Source organism: Pleurodeles waltl, chromosome 6 (genome assembly GCF_031143425.1).
Source record: "Pleurodeles waltl isolate 20211129_DDA chromosome 6, aPleWal1.hap1.20221129, whole genome shotgun sequence".
Classification (NCBI taxonomy): Eukaryota; Metazoa; Chordata; class Amphibia; order Caudata; family Salamandridae; genus Pleurodeles; species Pleurodeles waltl.
The window spans coordinates 123,596,962-123,613,415 of record NC_090445.1 but is presented as its reverse complement, the minus strand read 5'-3'; the positions used below and the strand labels follow the sequence as shown (position 1 = coordinate 123,613,415).

General features: G+C 42.1%; 1 protein-coding gene across 1 annotated transcript in view; it reads right to left on the bottom strand.

Annotated features, from left to right (window-relative positions):
* The window catches only part of SP2 (Sp2 transcription factor), a 58,625-nt gene extending 51,298 nt beyond the window's left edge, over positions 1-7,327 (bottom strand). The window contains exon 1 of the mRNA XM_069237517.1: positions 7,140-7,327. Coding sequence (XP_069093618.1) covers positions 7,140-7,146 — 7 coding nt within the window. The 5' untranslated portion in view covers positions 7,147-7,327. The remainder of the gene's footprint in view (positions 1-7,139) is intronic.
* Positions 7,328-16,454: the final 9,127 nt, after the last annotated feature.

The window sequence follows — 16,454 nt, the reverse complement described above, 5'->3', positions numbered from 1 at the left end:
TCTTTGAGAAAATGCGATGTGCCCACTTTGTGTTTTGGGGCATTTCCTGTCGCGGGCACTAAGCCTACCCACACAAGTGAGGTACCATTTTTATCGGGAGACTTGGGGGAACGCTGGGTGGAAGGGAATTTGTGGCTCCTCTCAGATTCCAGAACTTTCTGTCACCAAAATGTGAGGAAAAAGTGTTTTTTAGCCTCATTGTGAGGTTTGCAAAGGATTCTGGGTAACAGAACCTGGTGAGAGCTTCACAGGTCACCCGTCTTTGATTCCCCTAGGTCTCTAGTTTTCAAAAATGCACAGGTTTGGTAGGTTTCCCTAGGTGGCGGCTGAGCTAGAGGCCAAAATCCAAAGGTAGGCACTTTGCAAAAAACACCTGTTTTCTTTGAGAAAATGTTATGTGTCCACTTTGTGATTTGGGGCATTTCCTGTCACGGGCACTAGGCCTGCCCACACAAGTGAGGTACCATTTTTATCGGGAGACTTGGGTGAACATAGAATACCAAAACAAGTCTTATTGTCCCTTGTCTTTCTCTACATTTTTTCCTTCCAAATATAAGACAGTGTGTAAAAAAGACGTCTATTTGAGAAATGCCCTGTAATTCACATGCTAGTATGGGCACCCCAGAATTCAGAGATGTGCAAATAACCACTGCTCCTCAACACCTTGTCTTGTGCCCATTTTGGAAATACAAAGCTTTTCTTGATACCTATTTTTGACTCTTTATATTTCAGCAAATGAATTGCTGTATATCCGGTATAGAATGAAAACCCACTGCAAAGTGCAGCTCGTTTATTGGCTCTGGGTACCAAGGGTTCTTGATGAACCTACAAGCCCTATATATCCCCACAACCAGAAGAGTCCAGCAGACGTAACGGTATATTGCTTTCAAAAATCTGACATTGCAGGAAAAAGTTACAGAGTAAAACGTAGAGAAAATATGCAGTTTTTTTCACCTCAAATTTCAATATTTTTTTTATTTCAGTTGTTATTTTCTGTAGGAAACCCTTGTAGGATCTACACAAATTACCCATTGCTGAATTCTGAATTTTGTCTACTTTTCAGAAATGTTTAGGTTTCTGGGATCCAGCACTGGTTTCACACCCATTTCTGTCACTGACTGGAAGGAGGCTGAAAGCACAAAGAATCGTAAAAATGGGGTATGTCCCAGTAAAATGCCACAATTGTGTTGAAAAGTTGGGTTTTCTGATTCAAGTCTGCCTGTTCCTGAAAGCTGGGAAGCTGGTGATTTTAGCACTGCAAACCCTTTGTTGATGCCAATTTCAGGGGAAAAACCACAAGCCTTCTTCTGCAGCCCTTTTTTCCATTAAAAAAAAAAAAACACTGTATTTTGGCTAATTTCTTGGTCTCCCTCAGGGGAATCCACAAAGTCTGGGTACCTCTAGAATCCCTAGGATGTTGGAAAAAAGGACGCAAATCTGGCGTGGGTAGCTTATGTGGACAAAAAGTTATGAGGGCCTAAGGGCACCCTGCCCCAAATAGCCAAAAAAAGGCCTGGCACCTGAGGGGGAAAAGGCCTGGCAGCGAAGGGGTTAAACACTGCAGCCTCACCACTCACTTCCGCGCAACTCCAGAGGTAGCTGGTTCCATGCTTCTGAGCCAGGTAGGTAAGAGACCTTCCACCCACTCTTGCGAGTTGAATTCTGAGGATCACAGCTACTAGTTGGTTAGCAGACCTCAACTTTCAGAGAGGAGCGTAGAATCTAAATCTGGACCAGAGTTAAGAAGCCCCAGTTTGGTAAAGGGCTCCATGCACCAGAACAAGAGCCTTAAACCTAACTCTTTTCCTGATGGGTAGTCAATGTAAGACAAGCAAATAAGGTGAGATCTGCATTCTGACTGGCACATTTAACAGAAGATGAGCTGCATTCTGGAATATTTGAAGTCTGTTCCTGTAGTCCAAAATACAAGGCATTTCCATAGTCTATCCTGGAGGTTAAGAAAGCCTGACTAACCAATTATTTTGCCCAAAAGGACAAGGGTAGAAATTTTTTTAGGGACTGCATGATGCCAAAGCAGGTGCCTATCAAAGCTTTAACTTGAGAATTAAAGGGCAAGTTGCTGTCAAATTTAATCCCAAGATTTCTAATTATGCCATGGGATGGGGAAGGGGGCACTGTCAGGCCAGAATTTCTGCCAACAATTAGGTGGAATGTTGCCAAAAAAAAAAAAAAAATAGTTTTCTGATCCTCATTACATTTGAGTTGATAGGTAGCCAACCAATGAAAAAACTGCTGCTAAACAAGTTTTAATCAATGTTCTAATCATCTCTTCTCCCTTTACATCCCAAAAATAGTGATTGTATATTGCATGCATAAGAAATAAGTTTGGCTCCAAAGGTGTCCCCTGTTTGGGCCAGGGGAGTAAGATAAATGTTACAAAGGGCTGGACATAGGGATGATCCCTGAGGGACTCCCACAGACAATTCACACAGATTTGCAGAAAAAGGGTTGATACAAATTTATTGGTTCCTGTCTACCAGAAAAGAAGCAAGACAGTCCAGTGCTACCCCAATAGCCTGGAGACAATCCAACACTTTGGTATGAGGGATGGTATCAAATGCTGCTGATAGATCTAACATAATCAGCACTGCATTTCCCCCCGGGTTTGAAGGATACTTTTAACATGACTGGGGACCTTAAACAATGCTGTCTCAGTACTATGAAGGGTCTGAAGCTCGATCGGTAGGGTGAAGCAAATTGTCGAATTCCAGATAATGGGAGATCTATTTATTAACATGTTTTTCAAGTATTTTATATAGGGCTGACAGCAAAGAGATGGGCCTATAATTAGATGGAATACTAGGATCTGCTTAAGGTTTCTTCACTAAAGGTAGAATCTTTGCTTGCTTCCAAAAGCAAGGAACAGTGGCTGTTGCTATTGATGAATTAAGAATGTTTGCCAGAGGATTAATGATAGAAGACCCAGAGGTGAGCAGATTAGGTGTACAAGGATGTATTGGATAGCCTGATTTAAGGGTTTGCAGAACTTTCCATAGAGATAGGCTCAAACCTAGCCAGCATTGCCTTACAGAAGGTGACCATGCTGGCTTGAAGATTGTTCAATATCTTTTCAGTAAGCCTGTGCAGGAGGACAGGCTGGCTTGGATGCTCATACTCAAGTTCCCAAACTTATTAGTCAGTTCCTTTCTATGATTTTGTTATCAAATATAATGTCAAAATACCTGCAGAACAGGAAGTGTGAACGTTGATTGATACCTATGTAGCAATTACACTTACATTTCACTTTGTAATCAGCTGTCATAGATATAAAGACATTTACTTCACAGAGCAAAAGAAATTGTTGATCCATCCGAGAAAACATTATGGTAAACCTGCAATGACTGTTGACTCCTAACTTCTTCCCCTTTCACATTGTGGTACCACATATATGATGTTCAGCACCATAAGAAACATGATTTAAGGGCCTGGCACCCCAGTGGATGCCTATCACATCTGAAATTGTGCACCATAGCTTATTTATAAGCTACAAACCCCATAAATTAGGTATCACCAGTGGCTATATATGGAGTGTCAAAAACGTTCACAAAGCTTATAGCATAATGCAGTGTATATAACATGTCTAGAACTGTAACTGCCCCTACCAATGTCCTTCTCTCTAGCCATGCCTTGTTGTTGACTGTTGGACCCATGTTAGTTACTGTGTTTGACAATGCCTTCTTACTATCCCTCTTGTGGGTATATTTTGTGAGACTTCTGGCAGATTCTAGTCTTACTCCCTTTTCACCTGGATAGTTAAGAAATTAGGAGAAGCTAAACAGATCATAAAACACCTGGTTTGTGCTAGCACAATCACTGAGTAGACTGTCAATAGCTGGTGGCGCATGTTGTCTCTGCCCAGTGGACTTATGTGGACTGTAGACTCCTATGTATGTGTGTATTCAGTATTTATATAGCGCAAACCAAGCTGAAAGGTAGCAGAGGACTGTACATGATTACTGCATTACAGCTCTAGAGATTAAGCACTTTTAAGGTCATCTGTCTGGGCGGCTGCTGGGAATATTGGGTTACATGTTGGGTTTTCTTGCAGTTTTTGCATAGCGCAAACTTGACCCGAAGGTATTGGAGCATTTTACATGAGCACCACTTACATTACACAAGAACACATTCATTTTTTTTCTGTAAGCATGGGCAAGCCTCGAAAAATGTGCTTACCCACTCAGTATGGCGAGTCATATTTTATCAGGTAAAGCTATTTTTAGGACCCATTCTGGCGAACTGACAAAGAACAGGTGTTTGGTTCAGTCAGAAGAGGTCTTTAAATCTTGTTCTTGTCACATTTGCTCTGTGCTCTAGAGATAGAGGTCAAAAGTCAGTTTGTTATATAATTAATTTTCCCTTTGACTACAGAGTTCCAGTATTTTGTCAGGTTTTTCCTAACACACTTCATTTAAATAGCTAAGTCAACTGTACAAACATTTCAAAATATATTTCAGTAGTTTTGAAAACCCATTGTTTTTACTTCTGTGTGATGAAAAAATAGTTTAATAGGAGGAAAACAAATCAGAACACTTTACTTGGTGATGTGCAAAGAATAAATACATTTTCTGAAACCTGATTTTCACAGATTGTTAATACATTATATTGTTTTTATCAGTAAAGCTGCAAGTCAGTGGGAAGATTTTTGGACATTTCTTGGAATTTTTCCATCTGTAAATTTGATTTTTAATACATGGAGCAAACATTTAGTCTATTTAAGCAAACAAAGAAGGTTTTTTGTACAAAAGAAATGCAGAGCTCACGTATTTGAAGGTTTAGTTTAGTGTAAAAGTTTAAAAGATTTATAAAGCGCATAGCTATCCAAAGGCTTCCCAGCGCTAGAGAGGCAGTAACAGCTCTGATGCAAAATAAATTGACTAAACAAAAGATGAGAAAGTTAGATCGAAAAAAGGTCAGTTTTTAGTTTTTTCCGGAATGAGAGTTCCAAAGGTTCTTGCTGGAGTTATAGAGGTAGGGAATTCCAAAGGCGTGCTGCCTTGATTGAAAAGGAGTTACCTCCTCATGAAGATCTCTTGAACCGTGATATGTGAACTAGCTGGGTGATGGAGGATCTCAGCGTTCTTGTAGGGGCATAAAGAGAGATGCTTTGTCTGAGAAAGTGGGGTCCTTTGTTGTGCACAGCTTTATGTATCATGCATAGGGCTTTAAGGTGAATACGCTGTCTTATTGGTAGCCAGTGAAGTGAAGCTAAGGCTGATTTGGCTGAATGATCAGTAGGTAAATTCATCAGTAGTCTTGCAGCCGCATTCTGTACGACCTGGAGTTTCTTCACTACATAGTCAGGAGAACTGAGGAAAAGAGAGTTGCCGTAGTCCAGTCAAGAAAGTATCATGGCCTGAATAAGAATGAAAGTACACTCACATGTAACAATGACTAAAACGGTGACTATGTAAAATAAAATATTTGCCTAGGATCACACAATTTGAGACCCATTTTCAGGTCAAGTACATTACAGGTATGTTCGAGTAGATTATTCAAGTTACTCGATCTAAAGGTCTAGTACATTTTTTTTATGATTTTTCAAGGCCTGATGGGGCGATTAAGTGATTTGCCCATTATCACAGGACGCTGAGCTGAAGCCAAGCCCCAAACCCAGTCGCCCAGTTCTAAAGTCGGCAGCTATGGCCGTCACACTACATCCATTTCCCATGTGTGGTTCATAATTTTAGCAGTCCTATATTTCCTATTAGAACTATTGGAAAGCGCAGTAAAATGGTATAGTCAAACATTGTTAAGGTGTATATATATTCCTTTTCAGTATCCTGAAATCTTTTAAAAAATGTCTTAAACTTCCAATTTGCAAATCCTTTATTTTATTATTCCATCTAATACAAACACCAGCCAATACATGTCACTGCATGACATTTCTTTTGCATATGATCTTTTTCAAGGCTAAACAATAGATTACACACTACTTCTCGAATGACAACTTTGTTGCCATGTAAAAGACTTATCCATGCCATATCACTGTCTTGTATGTTTGTTCATTTTATTGATATACACTAACAAGTGTATACAGATCAGGTTTCTTTTGAGCCTGCAAATGTTAATATACGTGTTAACTACAAGAATAATTATTTGACTGCACAATTTTAATATATGGTAATATATACGTGTAAACTAAAAGAATAATTATTTGACTGCACAAGTTTAGAGTGCATTCCAATACATAAAGTTCAAATGGCTACTACTAGCGGGAACTGTTGCAGGTGGATGTTGAGGAAAGTGCACCTTAAAGGCTCAACTTAAAGAGAAAACGAGTAGAGCAGGCAGTATCTAAAAGCATACCTGCATATTGTAAATTCTTATTTCCTTTATGCATAGTGTATAAACTGATTTACTTTATTGTAAAGTGATGGTGACAAAAGTAAACAACAGTACCCATGCAGTGGCACTCGATAAAGCCACTGTGTCTTTTCGCTGAGTTGCTGATTATGATTTTCCATAGTCTTGCACTGGACCTAGTTTCCTAGCCTTAACCCTAAGTGGGTGGACAAGTAGTAAGTATGCCTTTATCTTGAATGGTGTAGGCTCTGCACTCCATGGATTTAACAGCGGAAGTGTTCACCCAGTGGCGTAGTTCTAGTGGACGCGAAAATGTTGGCTGACGTTTAGATGAAAAATTCCTTAGTGCTGGTCAAAATTCTTAGAACTGTATTATTTCCAGTTTTACTTCTTGTTTGGTTCGTAAACTGTATTGGTGGTGAACTCCCTGTATGTACGTAAATGTGGTGGGTGTGACTGGGGGGTGGGGGGCTGCACTCTTTACCTAGCTAGCCCTGTCATTGAGTAGCAGAAGTGTTGGGATTGCCAGGGTATATGATAATGTTATAAGGTTTCCCGATACCCCACCCCCGACCAAGGGGCAGATATATCAAGACCGTGGTATATGGCAAGAGGGTTTCACTATTTTTTTTATTTGGGGCCTCGCATCAATCTTCCCATGGGAAGGGCCGTCGGGACCACACCCTTTCAGTCCCGCCTACTCGTGGCCTACATCCCCTCCGGGCCCCGCCCCATCGGTACCTCCTTACACTCCCTTGCACCGGAAGCGTGCCCCCAGCCCCGCCTCCCCCCTCGCGCCCGCCGCGGATACTTACCGCTCATGACGACACTTTTGCCTCATACCGGAGCGGGCGCCGAACCGCCCCGCCCACTGCACGCCCCAGGCCAATCCCCAGACTCTCCGATACCGAGCAACCGAGAGACGAGTCAGCAGCGAAAAAATGACTGACAACGCAGGTCACCAATCATAGGAACGCGCCTAGCTAGCACAGAAGAACTGATTGACGCTGACGCTAGCCGATCCACAAAAAGCGTCTAGAAACGCGAGAGTGATCGACAATTATCATACCCAATCCAAAACCAGCATCTTGCTATCACATGGTTGACAGACTTCTTTGCAGGCCAATCAACGGACGGCATTGAGTCCTGTAAAGCCCGCCTTCTAAGTTGCGACGCAGGTCGGAAGACACGACTCGTGTTGTCCTCGGTGCCGATTTACTGACGTCGCAGATAGCCAATGATAGTTGCTCTTTAATGGGCGGGCTTTCCGTTCACCCGCGTCAAAGGTCTCATCAAGTAAACAAACCGTGTTCATGAGAAACCTGAACTGAAGAAGAGTGAGTGGTATCCCGAGCCAAAATGGCCACTACCACGCATTGAGTTGGTGATGTGTAAGCGGCCTCCTAGTTCCCCTATTGCACGTGACTTGATTGTGACGGCTGAAGAACATAAAAGTTACATTTCTATAGGTAAACAAGCATTTGCAATACAGTAGGTCCCGCATTTGCTTGAGTTAGAGCTACTGGCGTTGTAAGCGCATAACTGGACTTTTCTTATCACATAAATTGGTCAACCCTGCTGTAGGGTGACCACCTGGCATTGATGCAAATTCTGGACAGGACTGTAAAAAATTCAGGACAAAGGGTCAAAATTCAGGACAAAAATTCAGGACAAAGGGTCAAAATTCAGGACAAAAGTTCAAGAACAAATGTCAGTTTTACACACGCAAGAGGCCATGCCTCACTATGTTGTCAGTGCATGTATTTACTCTTTTTTAACATAGCACTGTTTATTCACTGTGGTCATTTTGTGATTCCTCCTGGTATGCTACATTTAGGTGCCACATTACGTCCTTGTTCAGTAGTAAATTAATCCCCTTCAGCACTGTGTCAAGGCCATCACCCCACCAAAATCTACCCAATCTTTCTTGGAGAGAAAGTAACAGCAACATTTTTATTGTGTTTCTGAACATTATAAAACCCCTGGTTAACAGTTTGGGAAACATTATGGTAATTAACCTTATGCTAGTTTGCACAAATTGAACAAAAACATCTGGCTTACCTTAACCGCCCATTGACTTTCAACCTGAAAAAAAATTAATGCGGTAGGGAGGATGGTGTGGGCGACAGTTGATGTAGGAAGAATAGGAATACATTACATACAAACAAACATAAGTTCCCAAATCCCAATACAAACATTTTAGGCTAGATAGTTGTAAACCAATGTAAGTAGTGAAAGGTTTAATACATGACATGTTAAAAAAGACAGACTGTGGGATCAATAGAAAAGGCAGGTCATATTTAGGACAAACAAACACTTGTTACTTAGGAAACATATACACATGCTGCATTGTTAAGTTAGCTGTGCTGAAACACATAAGAGGCCCAAGCCACATTAGAATGAGAGTTTTTCTTTAAAGCTGCACCAACGGTTGCTTTCAAAATGTTCACTTAGCATGAACAGGGTGAAACAGAAGGGCGTATCCTTCCTTAGCACAGGGGTCCTAAAAACCACAAGTCATTCATATTGTGTTAAGGGGAACTGTGTAAAGGGTCAGATAAGTATTTGCAAGGGAGGACTACCATGAGCAGCACGCAACATATAGGGGGTCATTCTGACCCTGGCGGTCATGGACCACCAGGGCCAACGAACGCGGGAGCACCGCCAACAGGCTGGCGATGCTCCCATGGCATTCTGACCGCGGCGGTACAGCCGCGGTCAGATACGGGAAACCAGCGGTGTACCGCCGGTTTCCCGCTGCCCAAGGCAATCCTCCATGGCGGCGCTGCAAGCAGCGCCGCCATGGGGATTCCGACCCCCTTACCGCCAGCCTTGTTCTGGCGGTTTTGACCGCCAGAACCTGGCTGGCGGTAACGGGTGTCGTGGGGCCCCTGGGGGCCCCTGCAGTGCCCATGCCGATAGCATGGGCACTGCAGGGGCCCCCTAACGGGGCCCCACCAAGATTTTCAGTGTCTGCCACGCAGACACTGAAAATCGCGACGGGTGCAACTGCACCCGTCGCACCCCTTCCACTCCGCCGGCTCCATTCGGAGCCGGCATCCTCATGGAAGGGGGTTTCCCGCTGGGCTGGCGGGCGGCCTTCTGGCGGTCGCCCGCCAGCCCAGCGGGAAACCAGAATTACCGCGGCGGTCTTTTGACCGCGCAGCGGTATTCTGCCGGCGGGACTTTGGCGGGCGGCCTCCGCTGCCCGCCAAAGTCAGAATGACCCCCATAATCTCTTGTTGTGCAGAAAGATAGATATGGTGAATGACGTCACTGTAACTTGCCCACCCATGAGGCCAACAAGTGCAAGTGCTTCTTTCCAGAGGCACCTCATTACCTTATCTGTACTGCTTGTAGTTGCTTACGTAAATGCTGAACTCCTGACCACAGTTTTTTGTGGTTTTTACAGTATAAATGCTACTGGTGTTTGAACCAGAACTTTGAACTTCAGTCATGGCCTCTATGTGAGACTGCCTGTTGTTCCCAGCTGAAAATTGATTAAACTTATATTATTGTGTCAAAATGATTTGTTTTATTTTATTAACAGATTTCCCTCTAACATATTGGCGAGCTAAGCCAGGAGCTCTACTTTGATCTCACCAACTGCTGGACTGGGGGCCCTGCCTGTCTCCACGAGGTGATTTGTGCACATTTTAAAGAGGTATGGGAGATGCCTACATTTATGTAAAAATCTCTGATTTCGTGGGGACAGATGGGTCTCAGTGGAAGGTAGTGAGGTGGACAAAGTACGAGGTCTGTTCCTTTTATTTTATAAAGACATTTACAATTTTGACACTGTAATATATGTAATTTTTGTGTTTGCATGCAAGATTGTGTATGAATTGAGATAATATTAAGGGATCCCGGTGGTAAGTCCGGAAGATACAGGGAGCTTGACTAAGTAAGTCAAAAGTGGTCAGGAGTAGTGTTGGACTTGAGGGCTGAGCAATCAGTTTATGTTTTAAAGAACACTCATGTCAACCTAACCCAGATATTAAATCTGGAAGTCACCATTTCTTTAGTTGAAAATAGTGAAAAGTTGTCCCCTCTATGAATCCAGAGGGAAGTGACCAGTAGTATTTTGTTTGCCCTAGTATGAAATTAAGAATTACTGTGTATGTATATTAAAATGTACTGTGTATGTATATGCATGTATAGACAGAAATGTGGCCACATATTGTCAATATATAAGTTTGTTATTTAGTGTATAATTTAGGAATAAGTATCAGACCTCCTATTCTTATGAAGGTTAAGTTATAATAGTATACTCAAAAGTAAAGTAATTGACTGGATTGGGCAGGTCCCAAAAAGTCAATTAATTAATTCCACAACCCTGAATTAATTATTCATTTTTATAATGGTCAGGCTGTCTCCCTCTGCAACAGAACTGACCTTAGTAGATTAGCAATATCAATACCATAGAATCATGTTTTAAGTCAGAAGTTTATGTATTTATAGTATATCACCTCTAGGCCTAAAACAACCTGCCTATTAGACAATTATAAAAAATTATTCAAAGAACTAATACAAGGACATTATTTTCCAAGTTAAAAGTAGTGTAGTAGCCTCATGAACCCCATACCAAATATTGACACTACTATTATCCCCATTATGAAACTATAGAGCCTTAAGATTGGAAGCTAGATGAATTATCAAATAGTATAGACTGGGACATACACATATATATTGAAGGTATACAAATAGTAGGAGAATTATCAGCTACTATACATACAAATATATTTAACTACCTTTCATATAAATGTGAACAGGATCTTCACATAATTAGAATAAAAGAGTTTATTTTGAAATGTACAAAACCTGTTGCAGTTGTCTTTCCAAGAGTAAGGCATTCATTTGAAGGCCTCTAAAAATAAATACATTTTGTTTTAATTTTTTCATGTGTGACACTGGAGCTACCGTGTGACCAGAAAGTGAATACATTGAAGTTACTGCAATTTTTCAGTGGAACCATGGGCAACAGTCACATGAATTCCCTACAATAATAAACAGACTCAGATTTAGTGTTAGACCTCCTACTGTATGCATTTATTGGGGACCTCCCAGTGTGGAATTTAGGATATGAGTAATAAATAAACATGTATATAGATCACAATAACATTATTGTTTGTTGTGCCAGGCAAACAAACCACTTAGGCCACACATAAATGCACCTACCATATATATCTATATATAAATGAACAAAGTCTTTCAGAGATTAGGGATATATATATATATCTGATGTTCACCTTCACAGCCTAATAATAGTTTGTGTGAAGTCTGGAAATACCATAGGAAGTAAATAGAAGCTCATTTAGAGTGTAAAACATATAGTACAAAAGATTAAGTTCACTAAACAGACATGGGGTCTCCTTTAGAACACATGGTTAAAGTGTTCTCTTGAGACAGGGAAAGGATAGGAAAATACTGTAAGGAATGGCACAAAGCAACATTATAACTTGCGCATGCGTGGCCTCACAGAGGGCACATTTGATAATACAATCATAGAACACATGGCCACCTTCCTACATAGTAAATTAAAGGGAAATAAACTAGAGAAAAGGAAGATCACACTAGACCTATGGAGGGTCTTTTGTGAAACAAATATGAATGAGTCAAATACAAAGCCTCAGACCCTCCCTTCGGCTCCTCCACCCCCTATCAAGATGTGCCATTAAGGTTAGGCAGTGCAAAGGTACAGGGCATGTATACGTTGCAACCTGGTGCCCCACATTCATTACCCACCTCTTCACATCCCCCTGCTGTGGGATATACAGACCCAGACTATAGCCCACCATTAGAATCTTTTTCTAAACATAGAGAATATGTTCACCCATCTCCAGGTCCTCAAATGGCCAGTACACCACGGGAAATGTCAGGTGGGGACAGTACTAAATACATAGGGACACTAGATGCCACATTTACACTTCATTTGGAGGACGAGATGTCCCCCACTAGAAAAAATAAAGGTATACCTAATGAGGGATCAAGAGAGGCACAGAGAATGGATGGGGCTAGAAAAAAAGAAGGTGTTTTGAAAAAAAACGAGTACCAATATTAAAAATAAGACAAGAAGGTTAGCTTTCACACCAGAAAGTTCTCCCACAGAGTGCTGGAGGTTCATGTACCCAGGAGCAGAAGAGAATAGTGTAGGCAAGTGGATCACAGAGCAGGAAGATGGACCGGTAGACAAAAGAGCGACTTGGGAAAAGGAGGAAGGGCCCCTGAGGCAGTCAAGGGCCCTCACTAGGCCACAAATGATTGAACAAGAAGGACCAGATGACACAGTCTCCACACATAGCAGCTTAGGTGAAAAAGTCACAATATGCCTGTGAGGGAGAAGAAAACAATAAGACAGGACAGACATTACAAAAGAAGCCAAGAGAATTACAGAGATTAGTATTTGATGGGGTGAATGCACGCCCATATGAGAGAAAGGGAACATTTGATAAGGCAGCAAAAATGACACCGAGGAAAGACATGGCACATGCATTCCCTGTATGCCCTGGCAATAATTTGACACCCAATTAAATAGTAGCTCAGTATGAAAATAGTTGGTATAATGTTGTCCCTTTTACTGACAACCTAGCAGGTTGGACAGAAGGATTGGCATCACAGATGACACCATGGCCGCAAGAGGGTTCCTTTGAACCCTGAGACATGGCTAATGCAGAAATTAGCATTTTTTAGGCCACAGTGGATCCTTACTGGGATTATCCCTATATGCAGAAAAGCCTAAGAGTGTGGCAGAGATATGCTTGTAAGTATGACGCTCGTCACCATACTGGCAATAGGACTACAGTCCTGTCACAACTGGCCTTGATATTCAAGGGCCCAGGGGTGCCTCAATATATACTGTGGCTCCAGATGGACAAAGAAAATCTTAAAAAATAGTTGCCACAACATTCTGAGGGTGCTGGGAAATGGATAGCAGCTCTGGAGAAACATACTGCAGGGATTACTCTTGCAATAGGGGACATTAAGAGTTTACTAAGTTCCCTTATAGGAGATGAGACAGACCTACTGTTCACAAAGGCAGGAGTAAAGGGATGTGACATTGACTAACCCAAAATGTGATGGGGCACCCTTTAATAGAGTAAGGGGAATTGTTTGGAAACAACTGAGGAAAATGTATCCAGACAGGCCAGACATTGGGTCCCTTATGGCACAAGCAATGCAGCCAAATGAGGACCCAGACCAATTCCTTAGCAGAATGAAGGAAAAATGGACACAGGAAGTGGGGGAGAGTTGGGATGTCACTGGACAGAATGCAATACTATTTTTCAATGTAGTGAAAAAGCGTCTGCCAGCTGAAGTGCAGGATCAATTAGATAATATAGTTGCCTTAGAGGCCAAACCATGGACAGAGATACAAGCACACATAATACATTTTTGTAAGAAGAGACAAGAAAAGGAAAAGAGAGAGAAAGATAAAATAGAGAAAGCAGCAGCTAAATTGGTCCAGCAGAAACTAGCCAAGAAAACAGAGGAAGGAATTGCCACTGTAATGGCCAGGTGATGACGGCTGTCCTCACCCAAAAGTATCCTTTAGGCCACAAACCAATTGCATATTTTAGTGGCCTACTTGATTCTGTCATGAAACGTCATTACCCTTGTGAATAAGCACTAGCCCCAGCAGCCTTTGTAGTAGAGAAAAGTGCTCCCATTGTCATGGGTGCACCCTTGACCCTGTATGCTGAACCTGCTGTGTTTGCAATAATTCAGAAAGCTAAAACAACATTAACAACAAGGAAAGTATCAGGCTATGAGATAATATTATCACTAACATCCTTGAAGGTGGTTAAATGCCACACAGTCAATCCTGCTACCTTCTTTGCACACCCCATTTCAGACACTGATGATGATGCCCATGATTGTGCCACATATTCTCCAGATGCGTGTAGCCAAGCAACAGAAGACCCCATTCCAGGTAGTGTTGTATATTTTGTGGATGAAACTTCCACAATAGATCAGGACACAGGAGTAAGACATACAAGTGCTGCAGTGGTCAGAGCGATGCAGCACAACTCTTCAGACACACTGCAGATAACTGAACAGATAACTTTGCCATCTCAATATTCCGCCCAGGCTGCTGAATTAGTAGCTTTAGGGGCAGCCCTCAAACAAGGGGAAGGAGAAACAATAACAGTATACTCTGATTCAGCCTATGTCACTATAACAGTGCATTCCAGCATTATGCGGTGGAATAGACGGGGATTTCTCAAGTCTGATGGAAGCCCTGTCATGCACCGTCCCCTTTTAGAGGACTTGATACAAGCTTTAACACTGCCACATGCAGTTGCAGTAGTGAAATGCGCAGCCCACACTAATGCTCAGATTTTGTGTCCCGTGGAAATGTCCTGGCTGATTGTGCAGCCAAAGATGCAGCAACACGCCCTCTTAGTGATACACATACCACAGTTTTGTTAGCTAGTGAAACATTGACATCTTCAGACCCTTTGAATGCATCCAGACATTACACAGAAACAGCTCATCTGCATATAAGAGAGATACAAGAAAATGCACCAGAACATGAGAAACAGTTGTGGGAAGCCAGAGGAAGCACACAGACAGGAACAGATTTAATATACAGACAAATATCAACAGGGAAGCCTGTCATGTCCTAAGCATTGCTACTGATAGCTCTAAACCAGCTACATCTTCCTTCACATACTGCTAGAGACAATATGTCCCTCCAAATATGTCAGGATTGGTTTGTCCCTAACTCACATGAGATGATTATAATGTACACACACACCTGCACAGTGTGCCAGCAGTATTCACCAAATCCCACCTCTAAGGTAATAGCTTCTACAATACCTCGCCCACAAGGTCCCTTTAAGGAACTGCACATTGACTACATTGATATGATTGACAGATGCAATCATTATCGCTATCTTATAGTTGTAGTCTGCCCATTCTCAAGGTGGATTGAAGCAGGACCTTGTGTTCACCATAATGCCAAGTCTGTTAACCCTCTTTGCTTTGAGAAATACCCCAGGATCAGAGCACTATTTGGCTCCTCATCAAATAGTGACAGGTAGAACAATGAGCACATTTGTGCCACCAACCAGACATAAATTGGAGACTGAGAGTGCACCTGAAGTTGTACAAACTGAAATGAATGAATACATGTCTGAGCTAACCAAAGTTGCAAAGTTCTTCTCTAAACAGGTTACACGTGCAGCCAAGAAGCGCGCCAACGCATCTCCTGTAAAGGATCAACAAACACCATTACCTTTGGGAACTTTAGCAATTTTGCAAGACAACGGAAGAACTGCAAATTTAATGGACCCTTCCCAGTGCCATCCATCCCTTTGGACAACGAGCAGGAAAAAGGGGGGAGAACAGGAGAAGCAACCGGAGTAAAGCCTCCCTCTAAAGCCTCAATCTTAGACAATTCTTCTTTTAAGTTATGTATTTTATGTTTGTTTTTCCTCCTCGTTGCACTGATTCTGCTTCTTTTAGCCCTTGGATATATATATATTTTTTTATCCTATATCAATTATTACACTGCTGCGTAGAACTGTTGATAATGATACTGACCATCACCCTCTCCTTACTGCTTTGTTTGACAATGTGTGGTATCAGACAATGCACAGTATAGACACATCCACATCCAACACCAGTTGTTATGTATGCTCTCTCATCCCCCATACTGCTGGAGTAGATAAATTGCATCTCCCTAAAAAGGTATCCCCAAACATTACACATTGTCTCCTGCACCTATTTTTATGCAGAATGAGAGCACAGCTACAGCCAACTCACGTTAGTCCTGTTACTGCACGAGCTAAACCCCTGCTTCCTGATTGCGCAGGCAGGCCAGTTATTAGTATCACAAGATCAGTATTTGCCCATGATAAATGGTACAGAGACACAAGGTCCACTAAGCTTTAATAAGATAATAGGCCAGTGTCAGGAAATATGGGATGCGAACATACAGAGATATACATGGACAGGGACTACCATACACCCTAGAATAGCAATGAAATTAACACAGTTTTCTCTTTGTTTCAGAGGGAATGGGACAATGAAGGTGGGGAGTAACCTCAACTACAACATCACCACCTACAACGCTGATATGCAGGGCGGCACCTCCAGCCTGATGGATCACTACTGGATGTGTGGGG